At 39.1% G+C, this 26,809-nt stretch overlaps 1 protein-coding gene across 3 annotated transcripts; it reads left to right on the top strand.

Annotated features, from left to right (window-relative positions):
• The first annotated feature begins 8,094 nt into the window (after window positions 1-8,094).
• Window positions 8,095-13,695, top strand: LOC104108988 (putative transferase At1g60990, chloroplastic). 3 transcript variants are annotated; one of them, XR_011409059.1, is made up of 13 exons: window positions 8,095-8,343; window positions 9,554-9,655; window positions 9,900-9,933; window positions 10,360-10,433; window positions 10,525-10,590; window positions 10,684-10,748; window positions 10,886-10,973; window positions 11,083-11,148; window positions 12,063-12,228; window positions 12,422-12,505; window positions 12,571-12,698; window positions 12,855-12,933; window positions 13,009-13,173. XR_011409059.1 is itself a non-coding variant. In XM_009618154.4 (12 exons), the coding sequence occupies exons 1-12, from the start codon at window positions 8,125-8,127 to the stop codon at window positions 13,177-13,179; spliced, it is 1,263 nt and encodes a 420-aa protein (XP_009616449.1). In that variant the 5' UTR covers window positions 8,095-8,124; the 3' UTR covers window positions 13,180-13,695. The 3 variants fall into 3 exon arrangements, 2 of the variants coding, with proteins under 2 accessions (XP_009616449.1, XP_009616451.1); XM_009618154.4 differs by lacking the exon at window positions 12,855-12,933 and having other exon boundaries at window positions 13,009-13,695; XM_009618156.4 differs by lacking the exon at window positions 12,855-12,933 and having other exon boundaries at window positions 8,096-8,343; window positions 9,554-9,686; window positions 13,009-13,695.
• Window positions 13,696-26,809: the final 13,114 nt, after the last annotated feature.

The following is a 26,809-nucleotide window of genomic DNA, read 5'->3' on the forward strand; positions in this document are numbered from 1 at the left end:
CACGAAATCTTTTTGTTAAGATGATTTCCCCCCTACCCCCCCCCCCCCCCAGTTCTTACAATATCAAGCTCGAAATACTAAATATCAACCAAAGATTTCACGTTTTAACTGATTATCATAGTATTTCTTATCATTATTTTATTTGTCTTTGTTTGTACTGCTAAAAGTTTACGTAGTTCATCATGGTAGGGAAAAATCCGTGATCCAATGAACAAAGCGAATATGGCTTTATTTCTTTTATGGTTCCGTGATCCAATGAATCCTGCAAATGAAATTCTTAGGAATTTAAATGTAATTAATATATATATATATATATATATTAAAAACATGAACCCCTAAATTGAAAAATCAATTACTTATTTACCCTTCTAAAAATTTGATTATCCTGCTTATTTAAGATAATTTTGTTATAAATATATTATATTATGGAGGTCAATTTAGTACTCTGTTGTAACCAAGCTTCCTGAAGAAAGCTTATTCATTTTGGACTTCACCATAAATATGTTTATATATTTAGTACTCTATTGGAAATAAGCCTCATGAAGAAGTTTATCATTTCGGCACTGCGTTGTGGATAAATATTATTTCTGTAGAAGATTATCTATAACTTGTACAATAACAACTTACAAGAAGCTTACACAATAGCTTGCAGTAGGAGCTTAAAAGCAGCTTATACAGCAGCTTACAGAGAAGCTTCTTTTCTTTTATAAATAGAAGAGATTTCAGTTCATTATGTACATGAGTTTGAAGTTAAATAATATATCAGTTTTTCTCTATACTTGTCTTTACTTTACGGTCTTTATTTTATAACACGTTATCAGCACGAGACTCTACCGTATCGAGCACTTACTTTGAATTAGTTTTTCTATTTCAGTATAAGAAGTAATTCAAAGTCACAACAAAGAAGGAAACATATATGAGGCGCATGGCTACTTGTTTGGCAGCAGATGGAATTGTGATCAACATGGTTGTTGGAGGCGAAGTTGTTACTCTCAAAAGCATTGAAGAAAATAGTGGCTTCTCATAGCGGAAATGCCCATCAATATTTTTGAGATGCCGTGAAGGGATGAGGCCCTGCAAATGTCATCTAAATACATAAGATTCCAAGTAATTAGTGTTCATTTCCGATGTAAGGCGACGCTCTTACATCCGTGGTCAGATCTTGTTCATTCGGAGCATCATAAGGCAGATTATATCCTTGAGGTGGTGAGTTTTTCTTCTTGGCAGTAGTGATGTAGATATCACTTACATCTGGAGTGGCCAAATTTGGGTAATTTAATTTGAGCCTTTTGCTTATATTTTAATATCTTTATCATCGCTTGCTTGGTTATACGTTACGTATACAGTACCTATTTTGGAATTTATTTTCATCCTTATTATTTTAATAAAGGATTACAAAGTGGATAACATTGTTAGATCCACTTAAACTCCAGTAGAGTTTGCAAGAAATATACAACCACCAGAAGTAGTTATGTTTTGTATATCTCATTGTAACTAAATTTTGTTAACCACCAGAAGTGGTATATGCTCATAACCACCAGAAGTGATAATTTAGGTTTTCTATGGTTACAATTAAAGATAAGCTAGAGAAATATTCTCTATATTACATGCACACCTCGATTTGTTCCTAAAGTAGTAAATATTTTAAAAGAGGTTGAAGCATCATAATTTGATGTGATTAATGCGCGTTCAGATAATTATGTTTCGTTCCCTGAAAGATGAGAACTTTTGATAAATATTAATCCATTCTCCGAAATGAATGTGACAATATTAATAAAGCTCATAAATATAAGCACGCTCTTGATGTAAATATATTACAATTTATCTTCAGAGGAGGTAATATGATTGAGAGAATGTATACTCAATATTTCGTATTTTAAATTTGCTCCTGAAGAAGTAACACAATTGAAATTTTCTCCTAAAGTAGGAAAATATTATGAAGAGGTGTTTTCTTGTGCTTATATAATTATTTTATATTGTTTATTTGATTATGATTTTCTCTCATGATACCAGAAGTGCCTGAGCTATATTTGATAGTACAAAATGTATCAACAACTCCTGAAGAGCTAACTGATTCTCTAGAAGACACATGACACCAGTAGTGTCTGATAAATATTAGATTGTGGATAATAAATGAAGAATTTTGAAGATCTTATATACAAATATGTCATTCATATTATATGATTATGGTCAAAACATATGTTATAGTAAACCTGAAGTTTACTAATACAAATGGCTATCATATTGAGACTACAAATGATTGGAAGATTGAAAATCTTCATGTTTTCACAATCATAGGGGGGTAAAATAATACGTATGTGAGAAGTTACCCGCCTTATTCTTCAATTTGTACTATATCATGTATCACAATAAACCAGAAGTTTACTAGTGCAAAAGCAGTTACAGTAAATTAGAAGTTTTACTGAGGCAAAAGTAGCTATAGTAAATCAGAAATCGCCGATACAAAAGTAGCCACAGTAAATCAGAAGTTTACTGCAAAAGTTTATGCCATAGTAAACCAGCAGTTTACTAAGAGATAGCACATGTCATGATAAACTTGAAGTTTTCATTTGCCATTTTTAAATGAGCTATTTGAGAATTCAGATAAGCATATACTGAAGAACTAGAAGATTCTTCAAGAATTCTCTTGTGTTGCTTGTTCTCATAATAAATTGATTATACCAGCTAAAGTTGGGACTAAGATTCCTGAATTCTGGAATATATAAAAGGTGAATATGGGCTCATTCACCTATCATGTGAACCACTTATAGATGCATATATGAGATGGTTACATGTGTGTGTATTGTCAACCTGCAGTTTGGCATTTGAAATTGCTTTTCTCTATTAAGAGCATAATTTTCAGATTATGAAATCAAGATAGTTCATCTTGATGATACTGGTTTATATCCAAGCAAGTTTAGCATTGAATACCTCCTATTAATGGCTAAACTATTGCTTATGAGAACAAAGCTTCATGTGTTTGGTCTAAGATTTTTTAAATTGCATACATGAGCACTTGTATGCATCAGACCAACAATATATGATAAGTCCTCCCATCACAATTGGTTTAGGATCAGAAACCAAATATTTTTACTATTTAATAACTTTTGATATGTGGTATATGATTAATTTCTCTACCACAATGCACAAAGATAGGTTTCCCAAAGAAGATTGAGGATATGTGTTAGTTTTTCTAACATTTGGGGGATGGAATAAACATCTGGAAAATATGTTATATGAATCGAATTATCATTAATATGATCCTCAATTAGAAGATAATTCAAGTCAAATGCCAGAAGCATTTGCTGATCCAAAATTAAATATTATATTTCAGCTGCAAATGCTCCTATTAAAATTAAAATCCCTGAAGGATAAAGTTTACTGCACGCATGAAGCGTAGTAAACCGATCGGTTCCAAAGGTAATAATCATTGAAAAATGATAGGAGCAAATGATCAAAATGATCATAACGAGAAGGCAATGAGCTCTAGAAGAGCCCACAACATAACATTTCATGAAACTCCAGAAGATGTTCAGGTACCTGAAAATAAAGAAAGTGATTAAATCTCAACAAGTTATGTCGCTTAGGAACCGATACAAAATAATCGTCGACGATATATTTGATACAATATAGTTCACAATATTTTAAAATATTGTGAGGATCAGACCTATAGTCCAGACACCGGAAGATGTCATGCCATCTAAATGCAAGTCATAACCTATATGACTTATTTGATTTAGTCTATATGAAGATCCCTGAAGGATTTAAAATGCCTGAAGCATATAGTTCAAAGTATCATGAAAAATACTCAATCAGATTACAAAGATCTTTGTACTGTTTAAATCAATCTGGGCGCATGTGATATAATCGCCTCAGTACATATTTGCTGAAAGAAGGTTACATAAATGATGTTATTTGTCCATGTATTTTTATAAAGAAAATGGCATAAGAATTTGTTATACTTGCTGTTTATGTTGATGACATAAATCTTGTTGGAACTCCAGAAGAGCTCCAAAAGGCAATTGAATATCTTAAGAAAGAATTTGAGATGCAAAATCTTGAAAAAATAAAATTTTGTCTTGGTCTGCAAATTGAATATTTAGCAGACAAGATCTTTATCCATCAATCTGCCTATATAGAAAGGGTCTTTAAACGCTTTTACATGGACAAAGCGCACCCATTAAGTATACCAATGGGTGTTCGATCACTTGAAGTGAATAAGGATCCGTTCGACCTCCAAAAGAGGATGAGGAACTCCTTTGTCCTGAAATACTCTATCTCAATGCAATTGGTGCACTTATGTATCTTGTTAATGCTAACAAATGTAGTGCAGATCGTATTGGTTATGCAGATGCAGGTTATTTATCTGATCCCCATAAAGCTCGATTTTAAATCGGGTATGTATTTACATGTGGAGGTACTGTCATATCATGGCGCTTCGCAAAATAATCTATTGCTGCTACTTTTTCAAATCATACTGAGATAATAGCTATTCATGAAGAAAATAGGGAATACGTATGGTTGAGATCAATGATTCATTTTATTCGAGAAAAATGTGGGTTGGAATGTGATAAAAATCCCACAATATTATACGAAGAAAACTACATGCATAGCCCAATTAAAGGGAAGATTCATAAAAGGATATAGAATGAAATATATTTTACCAAAATTATTCTTCACACATGATCTCGAGAATAATGGTAACAATCCAGTAGATTTATTCACTAAATCTTTACCAACTTCAACTTTTGAGAAGATAGTATACAAGATTGAAATGCAGAGACTCAATATTTGAAATAAAGTTTTCATCAGGGGGAGTAAAATATGCGTTGTACTCTTTTTCCCTTACTAAGGTTTTTCCTTATAAGGTTTTTAATGAGGCCGCTAGCAATACGTATTACTAGATATGTGTACTCTTTTTCCTTCACTAGAATTTTTTTTCACGAAATTTTTTCTAGTAAGATTTTAATGGGGCACATTATCTTTTAATAAACATCCAAGGGGGAGTGTTATAAATATATTATATTATGGATGTCCATTTAGTACTCTGTTGTAAATAAGCTTCCTGAAGAAGCTTATCCATATTGGACTCCACCATAAATATATTTATATATTTAGTACTCTATTGGAAATAAGCCTCGTGAAGAAGCTTATCATTTCGGCACTCCGTTGTGGATAAATATTACTTCTGTAGAAAATTATCTATAACTAGTACAATAACAGCTTACAAGAAGCTTACACAACAGCTTGTAGTAGGAGCTTACAAGCAGCTTTTACAACAGCTTACACAGCAGCTTCCTTTCTTTTATAAATAGAAGAGATTTCAACTCATTATGTATATGAGTTTGAAGTTAAATAATATATTAGATTCTCTTTATACTTGTCTTTACTTTACAGTCTTTATTTTATAACAAATTTATAATAATAATAATATATTAATTGTAATATTTAAACATAAATAAAGAGGAAACTGTTCGAACGGTTGTGTATCTTAAAATGCTTCAAATTAGTAATGAACAACATTATTTCAATCGCTCCCTTTTAAATAAATTCAACTGCCTTGTAAAAGCCTTATCATCTATTTAAATGGTTCTACCTTTTAGCTGAGCCATTTGCTGATGATCAAGCAAAAAATTTCTCATGTCCAAATTAAACGTTCCTTAATTTTCTGAGTAGCTATTCTCTTTTTCATATAATCCAATTGATGAGTTCTTAAGTTGTAATGATAACACGGTGCATAGTTTTCATATTATGTCCACATAAAAGTCATGCACTTATTTATAATGAATGAAAATACTGTAAACAGTTAGTTTGAATTTTTCTGGCACAAACTTTCTATATATAAATTTCGATCTATAGTCCTTCACTTCTCACATAACTTGTATAATCCCCTTCGATATTAATCTAATTGTTCGCGAAAATGCTCGAAGCTAAACTTAATTCTAACACTTCTTTTTGTGCTCTCACTAGGAATTTTATTGGCAACATTGGTGCTAGGAAATTACCAAATTAAAATGTTTCTTTTGCAGCAAATGTGGCTACTGATTGTCAAGGTGGGATAGATACAACCATGGTGGTGGATTTGTTTCTCAGTTGTATTAAGGGGGTACAAAATTAAATATATATACATAATAGCTAACATTTAACCTTTGTACATCACATAACTTTTCGGCTAAAGGTGTGCACCGGACCACCCTTCGCCGAAGATGGCTCCGCCCATACTTGTGTGCGTGCGTTCTCTCTCCTTGTATATATAAAATGTTGGTTTCCTTGGTTTGTATGACTTCTGATGGTTTGAATTTCATTATTTAATCATTTTGAGAAATTTTTAAGTTCTTTTTAATTTTGTTCCTTACAATTTGTTTATTGTTATTGTATTTATGGTTCATTATGCCAAACATTAAATCTACTTTATGAAGTATAAGCGAAAGAAAAGATTATTTTAGCAAAATAAATTATTATTGATTAAAAAAATTAGTATAATCATTTTGAAGACATTGCCTACTATTGTAATATAACATATGAATATAAATTAAACTTTATGTGTCAAGTATCAGTTAATCATTATTTTGTGTTTAAGTAATTACGCATGTTAATGACAGAGGTAATAAAAACAAGGGGAAGGAGAAGCAATGAGGTTAATTGGATAATAGAAAGATTATGCACGTCCTTTCAATTTAGGTTTCACAAAATTGACAGTTTGACACTATATTTTTGTAACTATCAACAATCGTTGTTAATATAATTATGTAATTAGCATTTGCATCAACTGTAGATTTTTTTTCTACACTTCTTAATTACAGGTTACTTGTATTTACTCGAACACACAAATAGTAATACTTCTATTTTTTAATTAATTAGAATTATTTTAATATATTACCTAAATTAATACTAATAGCTATTGTCAGTGCAAGATGTCACATTTTTTAGAATTGTTTCAAAGTAATGTTTATATCAAACAAGAATGCTAATCATACTAGAAAATACAAAATCTATCTTATAATTAATACTATTACATTATTTTTCTTTATCCGCCTAATCATCTCAAGTTCAGTCAAAATGGGAACCGATGTGGAATTGACAAAATATATGTACCTATTCACAAGCTACAAGAATATTTTTTGACTGATGATAAAAGTATTAGTATTCAAAGAGGTTTAGTAAGACCATACAAAAAATTAAAGACACGAAGGTATTTTAGGCCTATAACGTTAGTTGACGAAGAAATAATATCATTTTTAAAATTTGCTTATTTATTTTGTCTTTATTAATGATATCATTGCTGGTTAAATATTTAATAAGGGACAAAAATCTAAGTAACACTTTTCAATAATCATGTAGAAAGTGAAATGACTTTTTTGACCCAAATAATTAACAACTACAATATTATCAGTGTCAGATTGAATCATGCTAATCACAAGTGCGCAAAGAAGTTGCAATGGCATTTATTATTAACATCGTTATAAGAAAATCCGACAATGATATTCCTAGCACGAAATTTTTCAAATACTCACTAACATCAAATATGTTCTCCAAGTTTCATTACTTGATGAAATTTGCATTTCATTTATTGACGCTGGGAAAATTTTTTGGCATTTCAAACAATTTATGATATTTTACAACGGATTTGTGCTGCAATGATTTCAAACTTACAAATCAAGTGTGAAGCTTTTTTTGTGGTAATTGTATATAGATATTCAGTTTTATTTACCATGTAAATAGTGGAATTAGACTTAGTATAAATACTAAGTTTGATCGTTCATCTTTATAAATTTAAGAAAATAATTTACATGACTCAGACATACACGTGTCAAGAAACTACTTCTTGAACAATATGAAAGCAATATTGTTAATATACAAAATTGTCTATCATATTGTATGTGAAGTGGTCATGACACGTATCAATATATTCCATCACTATGCGTTATAATCATTTGAAATAATTTTATAAACATAATTTTAGTTATACTTAATGGATAAACTGAAAAATTGATTTGGTATGACTGTATAAAAATAAGAGAAATACGGACCGTATGCGAACCATTATACCTATCCGGTTAAAAATTAAAATGGATGGTCATGTGCTCGTATAAAAATTGGGTCGTCTCAATTGTCAAATTCCAAATGATTCGAGCGATGGCGTATTGCTACGGTGCCAGCGTGCTCTTTCCTTGTCAGTCCTTTTCTTCCTCTCCCATTCTTCATCTCTTTCCCACTCCATTAGCTTACCGGCCGTTCAGTCACGATGCGCCGCCGACGAAGTTTAAGCGGCGGTTTTCTTTTTCTTCTGCAGCTGCGCTGCCTTTCGACCTTTCTCCACCTCCCATTGACCACGACCTCCTCGTAAGTATAATAATACCAAAATTTACACATTGTTGAATGAATCAAAATTATTTGTTGATGTTTTCTAAGTCAAATATTTGTTGATTGTGGGCTTTAATCGAAGCATAATCATTTTTTTTCTGTTCTTTTTTGTGTGCTTTATATAATTGGTTTGTTTAATAGACGCTTTTGCTGGGTAAAATTACTTGAAATTTTTGGATTATTGATGCTAAAACTTGAAACACTGAGTAAATTAGTGAACCTAACAACAAAAGTTGTTCTAGAGGTCGAAGACCCCATGGGAACCGAGGTCTGAATTCGAGCCGAGGGGATACTGGATGAATTCTCCCATTTGTCAAAATCTTGGTGGACAGAATTATACAATACCTATGGTGGTTGGAGGTAGCAAGTACCAGGGGATTGGTTGTGGTGCACAACCTGGCCCGGACACCAAACAACAACAACAACAACAACAACGACTAAACCTCAGTACCAAAACCAAACGAGTTGGACCATGTTACTCCATTTAACTCATCTCAGGCCAATATTATACAAAATAAAAATTAAAATAAAAGTACTAGAAGTTCTTTTTATGTTCTACTGACTTATAAATTTCTGAAAGGTTAAACAACTCCTAGAAAAGCATAGGATGTAAAGTATAGTTGCTAACATGACCGAAACATATTCTCGGTTGATAGATATTGTGCCCTATCTTTCACTAAGTCATCATGGATACCAAGAAATTGTAGGTCCTTCCAAGTGATTTTAGATCTACCTCGTCCCCACTTACCACCTTCATTCACCACTCTTATTTGAAAAACAAAAAAGAGTATAAACTTACACCTGAGGAACCTCACCAAAGGAGACAAAAAAGAAATAGAAAAGAAAAAACAAATACTCCATGTAATAAAGAGGGATGGGGGAGAAACATGTCTTGTGGTAAGTGGGTGCCTCTCCTGCCAATGCTCCGTCCAACCCTGCTTGGAAGTTGGAATGTCTCACTTCAGTGGGTAGTTAGGCGTTAGAGAACTTCTCCTGAACAATGAGGGTACAAGAAGGAAATGCTGTTACATCTGCTAAATGTTTCCTGATTAATAAGTGAAGGATGAGAAGTCACTGACCTGATGCTTCTATATGCTTTCTTTCTTGCTCTCCTTACAGTTTGGTTTTTGCTCGTGCTTTTTGTTTACTGGCTTACTTGCTTAACTTTTTCTTCTTTTGCTTCCTACAGGATACTATGACTGTTGCTGGGGCCAAGGTATCAGAAGATGGGGCAATAGGAACATTCGATAATGACGAGGAGGCACTAGATGCTGTTGAGAATGCAGTCGCGGTGTGTATCTAGTTTGATTCAGGTTTTCTTGGTAATTTTAGTTATTTTCTCCTAATTAAGAATATTCTTGTCATATGATTTTCACCTGTTGATTAAAAGATTGTTATGGTCCAATTTTAATCATCATATGTTGTAAATTTTACTGCAATATCTGGAATTGAACCTGGCTTTGTAGGGGCACTTGTACACTCCTGAGGTTAGTCTTGCAAAATGTGACCTGATGGTATCATTCATTTTGTTCTAGGTTGTGGATCTTTCACACTACGGCAGGATAAGAGGTATATCCATCCACACATTTTCATACTGAAAAAGATTCAGTTTTCTTGACCAAACCTCAGTTTAATCTGTGAATAATCTATTGACGTGGAGGAATAGAGGTTAGGTGAGTTGTTTAATATATTTAAAAAAAAGTCCATTTTTACCAATAAAAAAAAAAGTCCGTTATCCACATTCCTCTTCTAATAAAAAAGGTAAGTTCTTCCCACCTTTTAGTTCAGTGATTCTGCAGAATGTGGTTTTATGCTTATTTCGTACAAATCATGTGGAGATTGGATGTGAAAATTTTATTAACACTTGTTCTCATGCTAGTATGTATTGTGGACGGACTGGAAAAGAATTTTTCTACTTAGTTGGAAATATTTTGGAGTCTACTCATTCATAGTTGTTGTTTCAGAGATGTCTGTTTATCTTTTCATTTCACACAGTTAGTGGAGAAGACAGGGTTCAGTTTCTTCACAACCAAAGTACTGCTAACTTTGAAATTCTTCATGAAGGGCAGGTATTTACTTGGTTTAGGCAATTTTAGGCTGATGAAAGTTGCAAACTCCACTGGTGTCCAGCTTTTTATATTTCATGTCTGGGAATTGTAGGGATGTGACACTGTTTTTGTGACACCAACTGCCAGAACCATCGATATTGCCCACGCCTGGATTATGGTAATCTTTTATAGTTCCTTGCTGAGAATTGGTTCCTTGTGCCTAAGCTTTCATATGTTAGACTATTATTGAAGTCCATCTCACATTTCACAGAAAACTGCAATCACATTGGTGATCTCTCCAGTGACCAAGGAAAGAATAACTGGAATGCTTAAGAAGTATGTTCATGCTTTTGCTCTGGATTGCTCTCACTCTTGCTTATCTATGCTTGAATAGATTTTTGGGACCTAACCAGTTATGTTCACATTATTTACCTGCTGATTTAAATAACAATATGCAATACTTCTATTGATAGGTACATATTCTTTGCAGACAAAGTTGAAATTCAAGATATTACAGGACAAACATCCTTGTTCGTACTAATAGGGCCTAGAAGTAACCAAGTAAGAACTGTGTCTAATTAATCGTCAAACAAATTGATAATATTTGTTATCTTTTTTTCTTCTCTTAAAAGCTAAAACTATCGTTTGCATGCAAATGGTTTACAAACAGATAATGGAAGCTCTGAATCTTGCTGACGTAGTTGGACAACCATATGGCTCACATAAGCATTACAGTGTAATCTGATAATTCCCTCTCTGATTCATTCTGGTTTATGTATGTCAAAAGAAAAAAAAGAAAGAATCGTAGATCTGTTTGGTTTAAATTATTTGAACTGTGTGATTATTTGATACTCCTTCTAAGTTCCAATCCATATTGTTTGATCTATTTACTGTCTTAGTCTGTGCAAGATACACCTTCTTTCCTCAAAATGCAAAGTATTCATCATTCAAACATTGTTCTCTTAGATTCCATGAAAATACAAGTCGGATCAAAGTGAGTATTCAATTAAGAGAATTATTTATGATTGGTAATAACTCAGACAATTGATTAACTTGTAAAGTAACCAAACAAGTAGTTTCATAAGAAAAAGATTCAATGTAAAATGGTGATTAGATTGTGCCAAATAATCCAAACTTGAACCATGATTTCCAATGTTCTTTTCTCTTTTTCAAAGGAGAGACATTGGTTTTGAACACATTGAATAAGAAATGTTCAGACTTCATTAGCCCTCATTTTTTGTTCATGCATCAATTCACCAAATTCCCACTTGCATGACTACAAAACATGAGTATCTACCCATTTATTTGTCATTTCCAATTGCAACCTCTTAAGTCAACCTTGTGCTGCATTCATGGCTGTTCTTGTATTGTCAGAATCAACCTTCTCAATATAGAATATTTTACAGTTTCTCTGCCATTTGTCTGCAATATCCGCAATTTATTACTTTCCTTGCCGCTGAAGTACTTGCTTGTTAACTTCTCTACCCTTTAGCTTTTGCTGGTGTAGTTGTTCTCATGTCCTATATGTTGTAGATTAATTGCAATTTCTTGAACATATTGTCATGCCCGAAAACTGTCATGCCCGAGTTTTCCAAGATATAAGAGGTTTAACCCTTTACTTTTTCTTATGAAATTCATCAACATGTGAAGGTAAATGGAATGCCAATAACTGTGGGAGTGGGAAATATCATCTCTGAAGAAGGTTACTCACTAATGATGTCTCCAGCTGCTGCTGAGTCGGTCTGGAAAGCTCTTCTAGGTCATGGGACCATCCCAATGGGTACTAATGCATGGGAAACTTTAAGGATACTTCAAGGTAATTAAGGACAATTTTATTCCATCTTTCTATTGTTAATATCCCAGATAATATCTTTTGTTGACGTCATGATTCCATTATGTTCTGACTCCTGTTTGCTTTAGGTTCATGTCCTAAAGTTTTGAGCAGTCAACAGCCTGCCTGATGTGATTCCCAATATTGATGTGGAAAGCTTTGTTCTTTATTCATGCAGGAAGACCAGCTCCTGGGAAAGAGCTCACTGATGAGTTTAATGTTCTGGAGGCTAATCTGTGGAATGCTGTTTCTCTGAATAAAGGTTCATAAGCTATATTTATGCTTCCTTCTGATTACGGTTTCTCAAAGTTGAGAAATTAATTTCAGGGTGCTATAAGGGCCAAGAAACCATTTCTAGGCTTGTAACTTACGATGGCATCAAACAGAGGCTGTGGGGAATACGTGTATCATCGCCAGTGGAACCTGGCAGCACCATTTCAGTGGACGGGAAAAAGGTTTGAGCTTTTCTGATTTCCCAATTGATTGTTTCAGTCCCTATGGTGATAGCACTACATTGTAACAAATTGTATTTTAGCACATTAACCCGTTGTATTGTTCTGTCTTCTGTCTTGCATATAATTGCATCTAACAAAATTAATGCCTCGAAGAAGAATTGTCTAAGACTACTGTAATTCTGATGAACAACAATACATGGCATCCCCATCTTGTCAAGTGCATTACTGAAACCAGGTCCCTTTTATTTATCGATCCTAGTATGACCATTTGGAAGGAATTGGCAGAATGATGGTGCTATGAACTTGGCAGGTTGGCAAGGTGACTAGTTTCACCACTGGTATACGAGCATCTCAGCCCCTAGGACTTGGCTATATTAAGAGGAAAGCTGCTTCTGAGGGAGACACTGTAATTATTGGTGATGATGTTGTGGGTACAGTGGTGGAAGTGCCTTTTCTCGCTCGTCAAATCCCTCCATCCTAGAGCTAAATATAGACGACCTCTGTTCTCTGTATCAGCAAATGTAGCATATGTCATGGCTCTGTCATAACTTACCCTGGCCTCCAGAGAAGGCTTATTATATGTTAGCACATCGACAGTATGACATCTGCTATCTAATTTGAGTGCTTGTCCCATTGGTGGCTCTATCAAAAACTATCCCCGGAAGACCTCGTATAGTGGTTTACCAGATCTCGTGAGCCAGTAACATTTTGCTGCATCAAAACTGTGCACTGCAGGCCCCTCGGTCCGCCTCCAGAAGAAAGGATATCTCATGTCAGTGGGCCCACCTTAACAACAAATTCAGATGTAATAGAAATATACTTTCTCTCTTATTATTGTCGCGAATTCTCTTAACCCTTTTAGTTATGAGCCATTTTACCTTGTGATTTTTTTAATCATAAGTCAATACTTGTTATTTACTAGGATTTGCCTCGCTTGAACATAACTGATATTGTAGGAGAGTTATTGGGGGCTAATCAACCTTGAGTTCTAGAGGTATCTTTTCTTGTCAAATTTTGTTATGAAGTGAGTCCAATCATTTCTCGTATAACTAAAAATAAGTTTCTGCATGTTGGAAGTTGATTATCTTTACCGTTTAATTGGGCATTGTCTTTCATTTGGTTCAGAATTTAACTGATGTAGCATCACATGTGTTTACCCTTAAAAATGGATAACAATTGAATTTGTACGTTGTTTTAAGGATATGTGGCTTAATTCAATACAAGTGATTAATGACGTTAGATAAGCAAATAAAAGATAGAATAAATATCCAAACCAATGATGATAGCGAGTCTGGGCTCTGTTAAAGGCTTAACAAGAAGCTCGCCTTTGGTTTTGAACCAGTGTTTATGAAAAACTTGTGAACCAAAACAAGAACTTTGAATAATCCTTTAGAAACAGAAAAATAGGTGTATATTGCCTTGGTATATGCGTTACAATGTCTCTAATGAACAATTAGCTTCCCCTTTATATAGTAGGTGTATATTGCCTTGGTATATGCGTTACAATGTCTCTAATAAACAATTAGCTTCCCCTTTATATAGTAGGAGAGTTTAACCCTAAGTACAATTCTAAAAAAGGTAAAAATCTTCCTGTCCGCTAATCACTGATATACTGCTAATACGGACCGAGATTCACGCCGTGATATCCGGTTAGACACGGATATCACAACCCTTTGTTAATCGTGCGTGGTCGTTCGGTAATGCTCCCCGAGGTCTTGGGACTCGAACCGGACCCGGGGGGCTTGGTCTCGATGGTTCCGAGGGCAGGTGTTTTGCTCGGGCCTCGATGCGAAAGGCTCCTGGCTTCGATTCCGATTCCCCACAGTCATGTCCTTGCTCCGTTTGCCTCACCGGGAAATCAGGGTACTCACCAGCCTCGATTTTTACCCGTATACAAATAGTCCCCTCGTTTCTCAGAGCGTAGGTTTGCCGGAATGATGGGAAACGATAGATGTTCTCTGGTTTCTTCTTTCGTACGTTACGATGAAGGAGCCGAAACGTCCCCTCAGTCGCGTCGTTCTTACTTCGGACACGTGTCAATCATCGGCTGGTTGCCCCCAAATGCGAAGCGTCGCCTGCTTCCCTATAAAAGCTTCCATCATTTGTTCCTTTTCTACTTTTCGACCAAGCTTTTACCTTCGAGTTTCTCAGCTATCATCAAACTTCTTTCAACCTTCATATCTTCATCCTTGTTCTTCGACTTTCATAGTGATTTCCTGGTTCTTTCCCAGATTCCCTTCAAATCTTCATACTCTGTTCTTCATCCTTCAAACTAGTTCTTTCAAATCTTCGTATTCTTTCTTTAAATTTTCAAACTTCTCCAGATAGCAATGGCTAAAACATCCAAATCTGTTACTCAACAAGTTGCCTCTTCATCTTCCCAACCGGCCGCTGGTACTGAGGCAGTTACCCCTGAAGTAGTTGCCCTCGAAACGGCTTCTCCCGAGGTGGTTGCCGACGAACCGGCCCCCGAACCTCCCTTGAAAATGTTTATTCCTGGGGGCTGCTCAATTGCAGACGACTTTAAGGTCGAGAAACCCTCACGCAAACAGGACCGGGGTGAAGGAGCATCAAGGTACATATGCTCCGTGACCGAAGACGTCCTTCCCGTGGTCCGAAAGGACTGCAATTGGGAAGGCAAGAATGTAGTAGTCCCTGGGCCCGAAGATGCCATTACTACCCATGTGGAAGGATACTTAAGTGTTTACACTTACCCCTTCACACTGGACCCGTTGGACCCGATTGACCTGGATTTTTACAAGAGGTACGAGATGTGCCTCGGGCAAATCCATCCATCTCTATGAAGGATCGTGATCCTCCTTCGTTACTTCGTGAACAAGACCGAGTCTCATCAGTTCACCATCAATCATCTACTCCGTTTATATAGTCCCCGGATTTTCTGAGAGGGACTGATCAAGCTTACTCGCCCGGCCAGCAAGGCTCCCTTTTCGAGCATTGATGAAGACCGAGACCGGGGCTGGCAGGGACGCTTCGTTTGGGTGAAGACCGAAGTCTTGATTCCCTCTGAGTTCATGCCATTCCCTAAGAATTGGAACGCATCTCGTAAGTGCAGTCTCTCCTTAAGCGTCAATTTTTCTTCAATTTCTTTCTTCTCATTCATACTTGTGGTTGTGCAGCTGTCACCCGGGTTCCGAATGTGGTCCCCCGGCTAAAGGAATGGATCGAGGGCATCTGTACGCAGATGACGTACTCCGAGCGCGCATGGCGCAAGTTTTCGAGGGGCCGATAAGAGGCCCGTTCTCAGGGTATGGTCTCTCTTTGAATAGTTAATACCATGCTTCTAACTTTCATCATACTGACTTTCCTTCCCCTTTGTTATTGTAGGTTTGCCCAATATCACTGAACTTAGGCCTTCGGAAGGGGATGAGGACGTGTCCTTGTCTGTTGATCCCTCCGTTGCGGTACAACCTGGGGCTGCCGTGGAGGAAAAGATGAAAAGGAAGAGAAAACCTTCGCGCTCCCCGCGCCCTGAAGAGAAACCAAAGAAGAGTGTGGCTCGCAAGCCCAGGAAGAGCTCTAGCTCCAGGGTGCCATACTCCGACTCTCTTCTCCGGCTTAGGGATGAGCTGGAAAAAGACCTCATTTTCGTTGCCCGCGGAATGACCCTTCCCGGGGAGCAGGAGGCATCCGAAAGAAAGACTCGTGAGGCCGACTTCCCTCAGACTCTGGAGGTTGATATGGATACCCGGGGCGGGACACCCCAGGATGCCGGCTCCTCTCCGAAGGAAGCGCCCGGTATAATTGAGATTTCGGGGATGACCTCCTACACCGAGTCCATGCTCGGGGAGGCCCAAGCAGGAAAGAAGAAGTCCAATGAAGGGGTCCATGGCGCAGACGATCCCCTTCATTCCTTTTTTGATGGTGTGGACTCGTCCGCTTTGGAAGATTTCTCCGGGTTGGGCGACCTGGAAGTTCCGAAGAAGGACACATCATTGGAAGCTGGAGGGCCGAGTGTGGACTTCGGTCGCAAGAGATCAGTTATTCTGACTGCCCCGGAGGATGCCCCGGTCCTATCTTCTCCCACGGGGATAGCTAGCTACCTCCGATGCCATGTGACCGAGGAGGACCGGGCAAAAATGAAAGAGATGAACGCGCCGTGCCTTTTCAATGAGGCGCAACAAGCACTGAACCGGGTAAGGTATCATTACATTCCTTTGAACTTTACTTAGGTTTTGATATTTCTTATGTTTTTCATCTTTTTGTAGGCCTCAGTACATCATCACGAAAGCTTCTTTCGGTACCGGGTCGAGGTCAATTAACTCGAGCTCGAGGTCAAGGAGCTAGCCTAGAAAAAAAGGATATGTACAAGCTTCTCAACGAGCAACAAGAAGGGGTCATTAAGAACCTTCAGGCCGAGCTGGATGGGGCTCAGAAAGAAGCATCGGTCCTAAGGCGGGGGCACACCAACTTGGTTGAAAAGGTAAAGGTATTTGAAGTTAGAAACAAAGAACTGGTCGTAGTGGCTAACGACAATACCTCGCAGGTCTAGTAGAAGATCGACCAACTCCGAAAGGAGATGGACAAAATACAAGGCATGGCCGATAGGTGGAAAAGCAAGATGTATTTGTTGGCCTCGGAGAAGGAAACTACCCAGGCGAAACTGTCTTTGGTAGAGGTTCAACTTCGGGTAGCGAAGGAGAAAGCTGATAAACATGCTCAACTAAATGAGGATCTCCGAACATAGCTGGGCTCGGTTATCGCTGGACAGGATGCCCTTGGTAAAGAGCTCGAAGCAACGAGGTCCAAGTTGGAGATAACCTCCCCCGATGCTGAGAAGATGGTGGCTCAATACAAGGCCGATGTCGAAGCAGCCGAGGCCCGCCTGAAGACCATTGCTAAGTACGTGAGGCAGCTGTCTCGAAGGGAGACCCTCGAAGAGATCCATGCCCGAGGCTTCGACCTGTCTGTCGAGATCGAGGAGGCAAAAAGACTTGAGGCCGAGGTGAAGAAACTAGCTGAACCCGAAGGTGGGGAGGGCTATGAGGGCTCCGAAGAATCCGAAGGCCCCAATGGTTTTGGTAATGAATCGGGCTCCGGTGAAGATCAGGCGTGAATGCCTTAGGATTTTTTAGTTTTTGTGTTGTGTACATTTTTTTTGTTCATTTTGAGGCCGTTTTTGTTGGGCCTTTGTGAAGATATTCCGGAAGGTGAGGAGGGCTACAAAGAATCTGAAGGCCCCGATGGTTCTGGTGACGAATCGGGCTCCGGTGAAGATCAGGCGTGAATGCCTTAGGATTTTTTTAGTTTTTATGTTGTGTACATATGTTTTGTTCATTTTGAGGCTGTTTTTGTTGGGCTTTCGTAAAGATATTCCAGAATATATAAAATTTCCCTTTCTGGCAATTTCAACTTTTAACATATTTTCACAATTTCCATTCTTGCAAATATTTTTGATGTATTAGCATATAATCAAATGTAGTAATGGGTCATCTATTTTTCAGAGGTCCAAACAAAACCTGACCTCGATGTAAACTTTTATTTTCTTGAAGCTTTGAAAACTCAGAGTGACTGGAAATTTTCCAAAAATACTTAAGTGTTCTTAGATGATGTTTTTGTCGAGGGTAACCTTTTGACAGGTTTTGAATATTTATTGAAGGCCTTACATTTTGATTACGGGTTTCGGACGTCTCCGAGCCGTTTTTAGGTCGGCTATAGCCTTTTAGGTTTAGGCACTACCGAATAGGTTTTGTGCCTCCGGGTTTTGATAACTCGAGTTGCCCGAACTTATTTCGGACGACAGTCCCCGAGTGGGGGTAGCCCTTGGGCTTGATAGTCCCCGAGTAGAGATAGCCCTTAAGCTCGATGCTTTAAGAGGCAAAAATTTATAATAGCAAGGTAGAAACTTTCTTTCATTTATGTGTGTAAAGTACAAGATTGAGCGTGTAAAAGCTTGTATTATGGCTAAGGTGGCCTACGCGGACACAATTCACTTGAGCGTTTGGCCCTTACAATAAATCCTAACCACCGAGTCTAAGCTGTTAAGCACAAAGTTTCCTTGCTAAGAAGCTTTAACCGAGGGTGATGACCCTCAGTATTCGAGGTCGGTCTTGAGAGGGCTCAGATAATGTTGATGAGACTATTAACTCCGATTTAAAACTGGGCATCTATTCCAAGTTAACACAATTTACTGTTGCCTCGTTAAAAACCTTGCCGGAAAACCCATTTGGGACAAAACCAGTTCAAGGGAAAAAGAGTGCAACGCGTGCTTTTAGACCTAGTAGTCACATTCTCCTTTGGTTATTGCATGCAAGTGTTAGTCCGATTCATAATATTATAAAAGGGTGAACGAGATCATACCTTAGCAGTAGTATCGCTTTTAGTGCGTCATCAATTTCTAGTTGTTCGGTAGCTGTGCACCGTTTCCTGCTTCGAGTTTGTATGAGCCTTTACCGGTAATCCCGATGACTCGATATAGTCCTTCCCAATTCGGCCCCAACTTCCCCTCGTTCGGGTTCCAGGTGTGCAGTGTTACTTTTCTTTAACATCAAGTCCCTTATATTGAAGTGTCAGAGGTTGGCTCTTCGATTGTAATATCTTTCTATCCGTTGTTTCTGGGCGGCCAACCGGACCAGGGAGGCCTTGTGATTTTCATCCAATAGTTCCAGACTCATGCTCATGGCCTCACCGTTTGATTCTTTGGTCACATATCTGAACCTGAGGCTCGGTTCTCCCACTTCGACCGGTAGTAGTGCTTCGACACCGTAGACCAATGAAAACGGAGTGGCTCCGGTACTAGATTTCGAGGTTGTACGATATGACCACAAGGCTTTAGGTTTTGAAGTATGGTCTTGTTTGTCAATTTCACCTGCCCATTCCCGCTAGGGTGATTGGGTGTTGACAAGATCTTTTTGATCTTATGGTCCTCAAAAAATTTGTTTACCTTGCTGCCGATGAACTGCTTCCCGTTATCACACACTATCTCGGTTGGTATCCCAAACCGACATATTATATGGTCCCAAATGAAGTCAACGACTTCTTTTTCCCTCACCTTCTCGAACGCTTGAGCTTCGACTCACTTAGAAAAATAATCGGTCATAAAAAGTATGAATTGAGCCTTACCTGGTGCCCACGGCTGGGGACCGACGATGTCCATTTCCCAATTCATGAACGACTAAGGTGACAAGACCAAATGTAGTAGCTCTCCGGGTTGATGGATCATCGGTGCATGCCTCTGACAACCATCGCAGTTTTGTACAAAGTCATTTGCATCTTTCTCCATGTCGATCCAGTAATAGACGACCATGATTATCTTACGAACCAATGATTCTGCCCCCGAATGGTTTCGGCAGGTGCCTTCGTGGACTTTTCTCAAAACATATTCGGTATCTCTCAAGTATATGGCGAGCGGGCCATCGAACGTTCTTCTGAACAGAGTACCTTTGGACAGGCTGAACTTTGCCACCTTCGTGCGTAGAGCTCTCGATTCTTTAGGATCCGAGGGCAACTTCCCAATCTTCAAGTAGTCTATAAACTTGTTTCTCCAATCCCAAGTTAAACTTGTTGAGTTTATTTCGGCATGGCCTTCTTCCACTACCGATTTCATGAGTTGTACGTCCGTTCATGAGATAAATTCATCGTCATCAACCGATGACCCCAAGTTAGCCATAGCATTGGCCTCACTATTTTTATCTCGGGTATGTGCTATAGGGTTCATTCCTTGAATCGATGCAGCGTTACCTGCGATTTGTCTAAATACCTTCGTATCTGTTCCTCTTTTACTTCGGACGTCCCATCGACTTGCCACAAGGAGGAAATCGCACTTAGCTTCGACCACCTCGTCCCCCAGGCTTTTAGCCAATTCGAGACATATAATCATGGCCTCATACTCAACCTCATTGTTATTCAATTTCACAGTTCTAATAGATTTCCTAACTAAGTTACCCGTAGGCGGCTTCAACACGATACCGAGTCTGGACCCCTTTGCGTTTGAATCACCGTCCGTAAAGAGGGTACATACTCCCGAGGAAGTCCCCGAGGTTAATAACAATTCTTTTTCGACTTCGGGTATTAAGGTCAGCGTAAAGTCGGCCACGAAGTCTGCCAAAATTTGTGATTTGATGGCAGTTCGGGGTCGATATTAGATATCGTACCCGCTAATTTCTACGGCCCATTTAGCCATCCGGCCCGAGAGCTCGGGTTTATGCATTATGTTCCTTAGTGGGTAAGAAGTTATGACGCATATGGGGTGGCATTTAAAGTACGGTTTTAACTTTCTGGAGGTGCTTAGCAATGCGAGCGCCAATTTTTCCAGGTAAGGATACCTTGTCTCGGCCTCGCTTAGAGTTGTACTAACATAATACATAGGAAATTGCGTACCTTCTTCATCCCGGACTAGGACTCCACTTACCGATACCTCGGATACCGCCAAGTACAAGTATAACTATTCACCCGCCTTCGGAATATGGAGCAAGGGTGGACTCGAAAGATACTGCTTGAGTTCTTCCAAAGCTTGTTGGCACTTCGAGGTCCAAGAAAAGTTATTCTTCTTTTTCAATAATGAGAAGAACCGATGGCACTTATCGGAAGACCTCGATATGAACCAGCCCAGGGCGGCTATGTGCCCGGTTAGCCTCTGAATGGACTTGCATTGTCCACCACAGTGATGTTTTCTATAGCTTTGGTTTTTTCGGGATTGATCTCGATCCCTCGGTTGGACACCATGAATCCCAGGAACTTCCCGGATCCGACCCCGAATGCGCATTTCTCCGGGTTCGGCTTCATATTGTATTTCTTCAGTATGTCAAAGGTTTCCTGCAAATATTTCAAATGGTCCTCTGCTTGCAGGGGCTTAACTAACATGTCGTCAATATAAACGTCCATTGATTTTCCTATTTGTTCTTTGAACATCCGATTTAATGGGCGTTGATAAGTGGCACTAGCATTTTTTAGTCCGAACGACATTACATTATTATAATAGGTGCCGAATTTAGTGATAAAGGAAGTTTATTCTTGATCGACCGGGTCCGTCGGGATTTGGTTGTATCCGGAATAGGCATCGAGAAAGTTGAGTATTTCGTTCCCGGCTGTCACATCGATCATGCGATCGATGTTAGGCAAAGGGAAAGAGTCCTTAGCGTACACCTTGTTCAAGTATTTGTAGTATACACACATTCTTAACTTATTCCCCTTTTTAGGTACTTGACTTCGGAATGAGGCCTCCTCTTCTGTTTAACCTATGGAACTTCAAATCCAAGCTCAGCTTATGAGTGGTTATTTTTGGCGGGATCCCTGTCATATCAAGATGGGACCAAGCGAAACAAACTATGTTAGCTATAAGGAATTTGATGAATTTTTTCGTGAAACCGAGAGTTAACCCCGTGCCCAGGTATACCTTCTGATCGGGCAAGTTTTCGATTAATATGACTTGCTCCAGCTCCTCGACCGTTGATTTTGTGGCATCGGAATCGTCAAGGGCGATGAATGACCTAGGGATTCTATAATCATCATTTTTGCCTACTTCTTGCTTTTCCGGTTCGGTCGGGGCTGATGTTGGTAATTGTTATTTAGTTTCTTTCTTTCTAACCGGCTTCGTGTTCTTTGATGCCGAGAGTGCGGACATTGAAATCACCTCATCGACCGCAAACATTTCTTTCGCGGCCGGCTGCTCTCCGTAAACCGTCTTGATCCCTTTTGGCGTGGGGAACTTCAGTGCCTGGTGTAGTGTGGAGGGCATTGCCCTCATGCCATGAATCCATAGCCTTCCAAATAGAGCATTGTATCTCATATCCCCTTCGATCACATAGAACTTCATTTCCTGAATGGTCCCGGCGATGTTCACCGGCAGGGTTATCTCCCATTTAGTAGTTTCGCATGCCATATTGAATCAGTTTAAAACCTGGACTGCAGGCACTATTTGGTTGTGTAGACCCAACTATTCTACGACCCTCGATCTGATGATATTGGCCGATCTACCTAGATTAATTAGCACACACTTAACTCGAGATTTATTTATGAGTACAAATATTACTAGTGCATAATTATGCGGTTGCACGATGCCTTCAGCGTCCTCATCGTTGAAAGAGATGGCCCCCTCTGGTATATAATCTCGGGTTCGTTTTTCCCTTGTGATGAACACTTTAGTGCGCTTTAGCATTGGGCCCTGGGGGACGTTGACTACACCAATGATCATGTTGATGACGTGCTGATGTTTCTCTTGTTCGGTCTGTTTGTTGGAGTCCCTATTCCTGAAGTGGTTTTTGGCTTGATCACTCAACAATTCCGGGAGATGCCCGTTATTGAACAACCAGGCCACTTCTTCCCCTAATTGTCGGCAGTCCTCGGTTCTATAGCTATGAGTGCCGTGATACTTACACATTAAGTTAGGGTCTCTCTCGGTAGGGGCGAGACTGCAATGATCAAGGCCACTTAATGTCTTTGATGCATCCGATAACAGATACGATGTTGGTAGCATCGACATTGAAGTTGTATTTCGATAACCTTGGTGCCTCCCTGTCCCCGAGTAACCTGTCGAAACCGTTTTTGCTCATGAGTCCCCGGCTACTGTGGCCTCGATCGTTCCTTTTTTCATTTCTCGCAGGGTTACACCCGGATCCATTACCCCTTCGATCTCCATTATATGGTTGATACCGGTCTCTGTTCGGTCTTGGTTCATGATCGACGACCCTCTTAGACCTGTCATTAGTTCTAACGGGATAAATGGACCAGGAGGGGCCCCCGAGCTGATTGTCCTCGACTATGTTTTTTGATTGGTGCCTATTATGGACATCGACCCAAGTTACCGCGGGCTATTCTATCAAATTCTGTTTCAACTGCTGTAAATCCAAGGAGTTTCGGGGGTTGAGTCCTTGGGTGAACACCTGAACGACCCAATCGTCCGCGACCGGAGGCAGATCCATTCGTTCCATTTGAAACCTCGACACAAAATCTCTGAGCATTTTGTTATCTCTTTGTTTTATTTTGAAAAGGTCCGATTTTCTGGTCCCGACCTTGATGGCCTCGGCGTGACCTTTTACAAAGGCATCTGCGAGCATAGCAAACAAATCAATAGAATTGGGGGGTAAGTTGTGATACCATATCATTGCTCCTTTTGACAGAGTTTCTCCGAACTTTTTCAGCAAAAACGACTCGATTTCGTCATCTTCTAAGTCGTTTCCCTTGATGGCACACGTGTAGGAGGTCACGTGTTCGTTTGGATATGTGGTTCCAATATACTTTGGAATTTCGGGCATACGAAACTTCTTCAAGATTGGCTTCGATGTTGCGCTCAGGGGGAAAGGCTTATGGACAAATTTCTTTGAGTCCAGGCCCTTCAATATTGGGGGGGGGGGGGGGGGGTCGTGGGATTTGATCAACTCTGGAGTTATAGGTCTCAACTTTTTTGTCGTTGTCCTCAATTTTCTTTTTCCCCCGATTCCACCCACTTTGTCAGTTCCTCAAGCATCTTAATGATTTCGGGGTTGGTCCCGGGCTCAGCTTCACCTGGCCTCTCCGTGACTTGCTCATTCCTTCGGGTGTTTTCCCAATATTGTTCCGACTCAACTCTGTTGGGGGCACGACTTTGGTTTTGCAGCTGCGCTACCGCCGCATGTTGAGCTTGTAACATTTCGAAGATCACCCGTAGATTAATCCCGTCGCCTTCAGCTTCGGGGCGTACCTCGAGTCGTCGGTCGAGCTCCTCCACAAACGTTGTTCTCAGGGTCGGTCAGCAGGTTGGCGTCGATGGCCACATGCGAGTTGGCATCGATTGGGTCTGTGACTGGGGCTCCGTTGGGACCAGCAGGAGGCACCTCATTGCTAGGTGCTATATTGTTGTTTTCGCCATGATGGCCAGATTCAATATCAACATTGAAGTGAGTAGACTAAGAGTTCGACATCCTTAGGTAGTTATAAAATTAAAATCTTAAAGAACAAGCGTAAAATATAGTGTGTTAAGGAAATTTGTATCACACTACCACTATTATCCTTAGCCTCACGGTGGGCGACAAACTGTTTACCCTTAAAAATGGATAACAATTGAATTTGTACGATGTTTTAAGGATATGTGGCTTAATTCAATACAAGTGATTAATGACATTAGATACGCAAATAAAAGATAGAATAAATATCCAAACCAATGTTGATAGCGAGTCCGGGCTCGGTTAAAGGCTTAACGAGAAGCTCGTCTTTGGTTCTAAACTAGTGTTTATGAAGAACTTGTGAGCCAATACAAGAATATTGAACAATCCTTTAGAAACAGAAAAATTGATGCATATTGACTTGGTATATGCGTTACAATGTCTCTAATGAACAATTAGCTTCCCCTTTATATAGTAGGTATATATTGCCTTGGTATATGCGTTACAATATCTCTAATAAACAATTAGCTTCCCCTTTATATAGTAGGAGAGTTTAACCCTAAGTACAATTCTAAAAAAGGTAAAAATCTTCCTGTCCGCTAATCACTGATATACTGCTAATACGGACCGAGATTCACGCCGTGATATCCGGTTAGACACGGTCCGTATTAGCAGTATATCAGTGACATATATGATCTACCGCTGATACGGACATTGTAACGCATATACGGACCGAGATTCACGTTGTGATATCCGATTAAACACGGATATCACGGCCCTTTGTTAATCGTGCGTGGTCGTTCGGTAATGCTCCCCGAGGTCTTGGGACTCGAACCGGACCCGGGGCGTGGTCTCGATGGTTTCGAGGGCAGGTGTTTTACTCGGGCCTCGATGCTAAAGGCTCCTGGCTTCGATTTCGATTCCCCGCAATCATGTACTTGCTCCGTTTGCCTCACCGGAAAATCGGGGTACTCACCAGCCTCGTTTTTTACCCATAGACAATATGATTGAACGTGATTCTGCTTATCCCATTCAATTTAATATAACCCAAAGATAAAAGCTCTCCCTTCTCTCTTAGTTCTCTCTCTAGATGTTGTCTATTGACATTGTCGGAGACCCCACACCAACCCTCCCAGATCCAAAGAAATCTTTGAGCCAACACCTATCAACCAACCACCTAAGAACACCACTGCAACGATAACTTTACACCAAAATTCTCAAATTACCACCGTTAATGTTGATGATCCATCGAATACCGGCAAAACCATTACAACACCAACCATTGAGGACACTACAACACTCGTAATCACAACTTCTTTACATAATAATATACCAACACATCCTAAAATCTCTTCCAATTTTGACCGCCCGTGTCGGAACACTGCTCCCAACCAACCAAGAACCTTCAGCCCCAAAGTGCAACCCCAAAAACACAAGATCCAATCGCAAATAACATGCAAGCTTCAAAGTCACAAAGTGTTGCTGGTAACAGGATAACTGAACAGGGAATATCAAAACCATCTTTTGCAGTTGCTGTACAAGCCAAGTTATCAGTTTTGAATGATTGCTCGACTGTTGTGGAGGTCAAACATGGAACTCATTTGGGTAAACCAGCAGTTTATTTTACAACTCAAGATTATTTTATTAATCATGCTCAAGAATGTAAATTCACTATCATTAGGAAGTTTTATAGGCTAAAGCCCACAATGGAGGAAATAAGAAGGGTCTTTATTAGCAGTTTCATCTTAAAGGGTCCGTCAAAATTGCATATTTTGATCGTCACCATGTGTATTTAGACTTTACTAATGAGGTTGACTATAACCACATCTTATTCAAAGAATTTGTAGACATTGAAGATGTACCAATGAAGATCCTTAAATGGTCTGTTGATTTCAAGCCTGAAATTGAAACAACAATTGTACTAGTGTGGATTTTGATCCATCGGCTACCTTGGCATTTGTTCAAATGGTCTATTGTTTCAAAGATGGTCCAATCAGTAGGATTTGCAGTTGCTCCTGATCAAGCAACTTACTCCAAATCCAGGGGAAATGTTGACAAAGTTAAAGTGGAAATTGATTTATTGAAACCAAAACTTGATCAAATATGATTGGGCTTCAATAGACTTTATGGAAGTGAAGATGGCAAATGGCTTGATATTGAATATGAAAGAGTTCCTAGTTACTGCCTATATTGTAGAATGCAAGGTCATATAGAAAGTCAGTGCAGAAACGGGGTGAGAGATGAGAGAATTAAAGCTCAGAAGGAGGAACAAGCTGTTGTAGAAAAGGGAAATAA

This window comes from Nicotiana tomentosiformis, chromosome 1 (genome assembly GCF_000390325.3).
Source record: "Nicotiana tomentosiformis chromosome 1, ASM39032v3, whole genome shotgun sequence".
NCBI classification, from domain to species: Eukaryota; Viridiplantae; Streptophyta; class Magnoliopsida; order Solanales; family Solanaceae; genus Nicotiana; species Nicotiana tomentosiformis.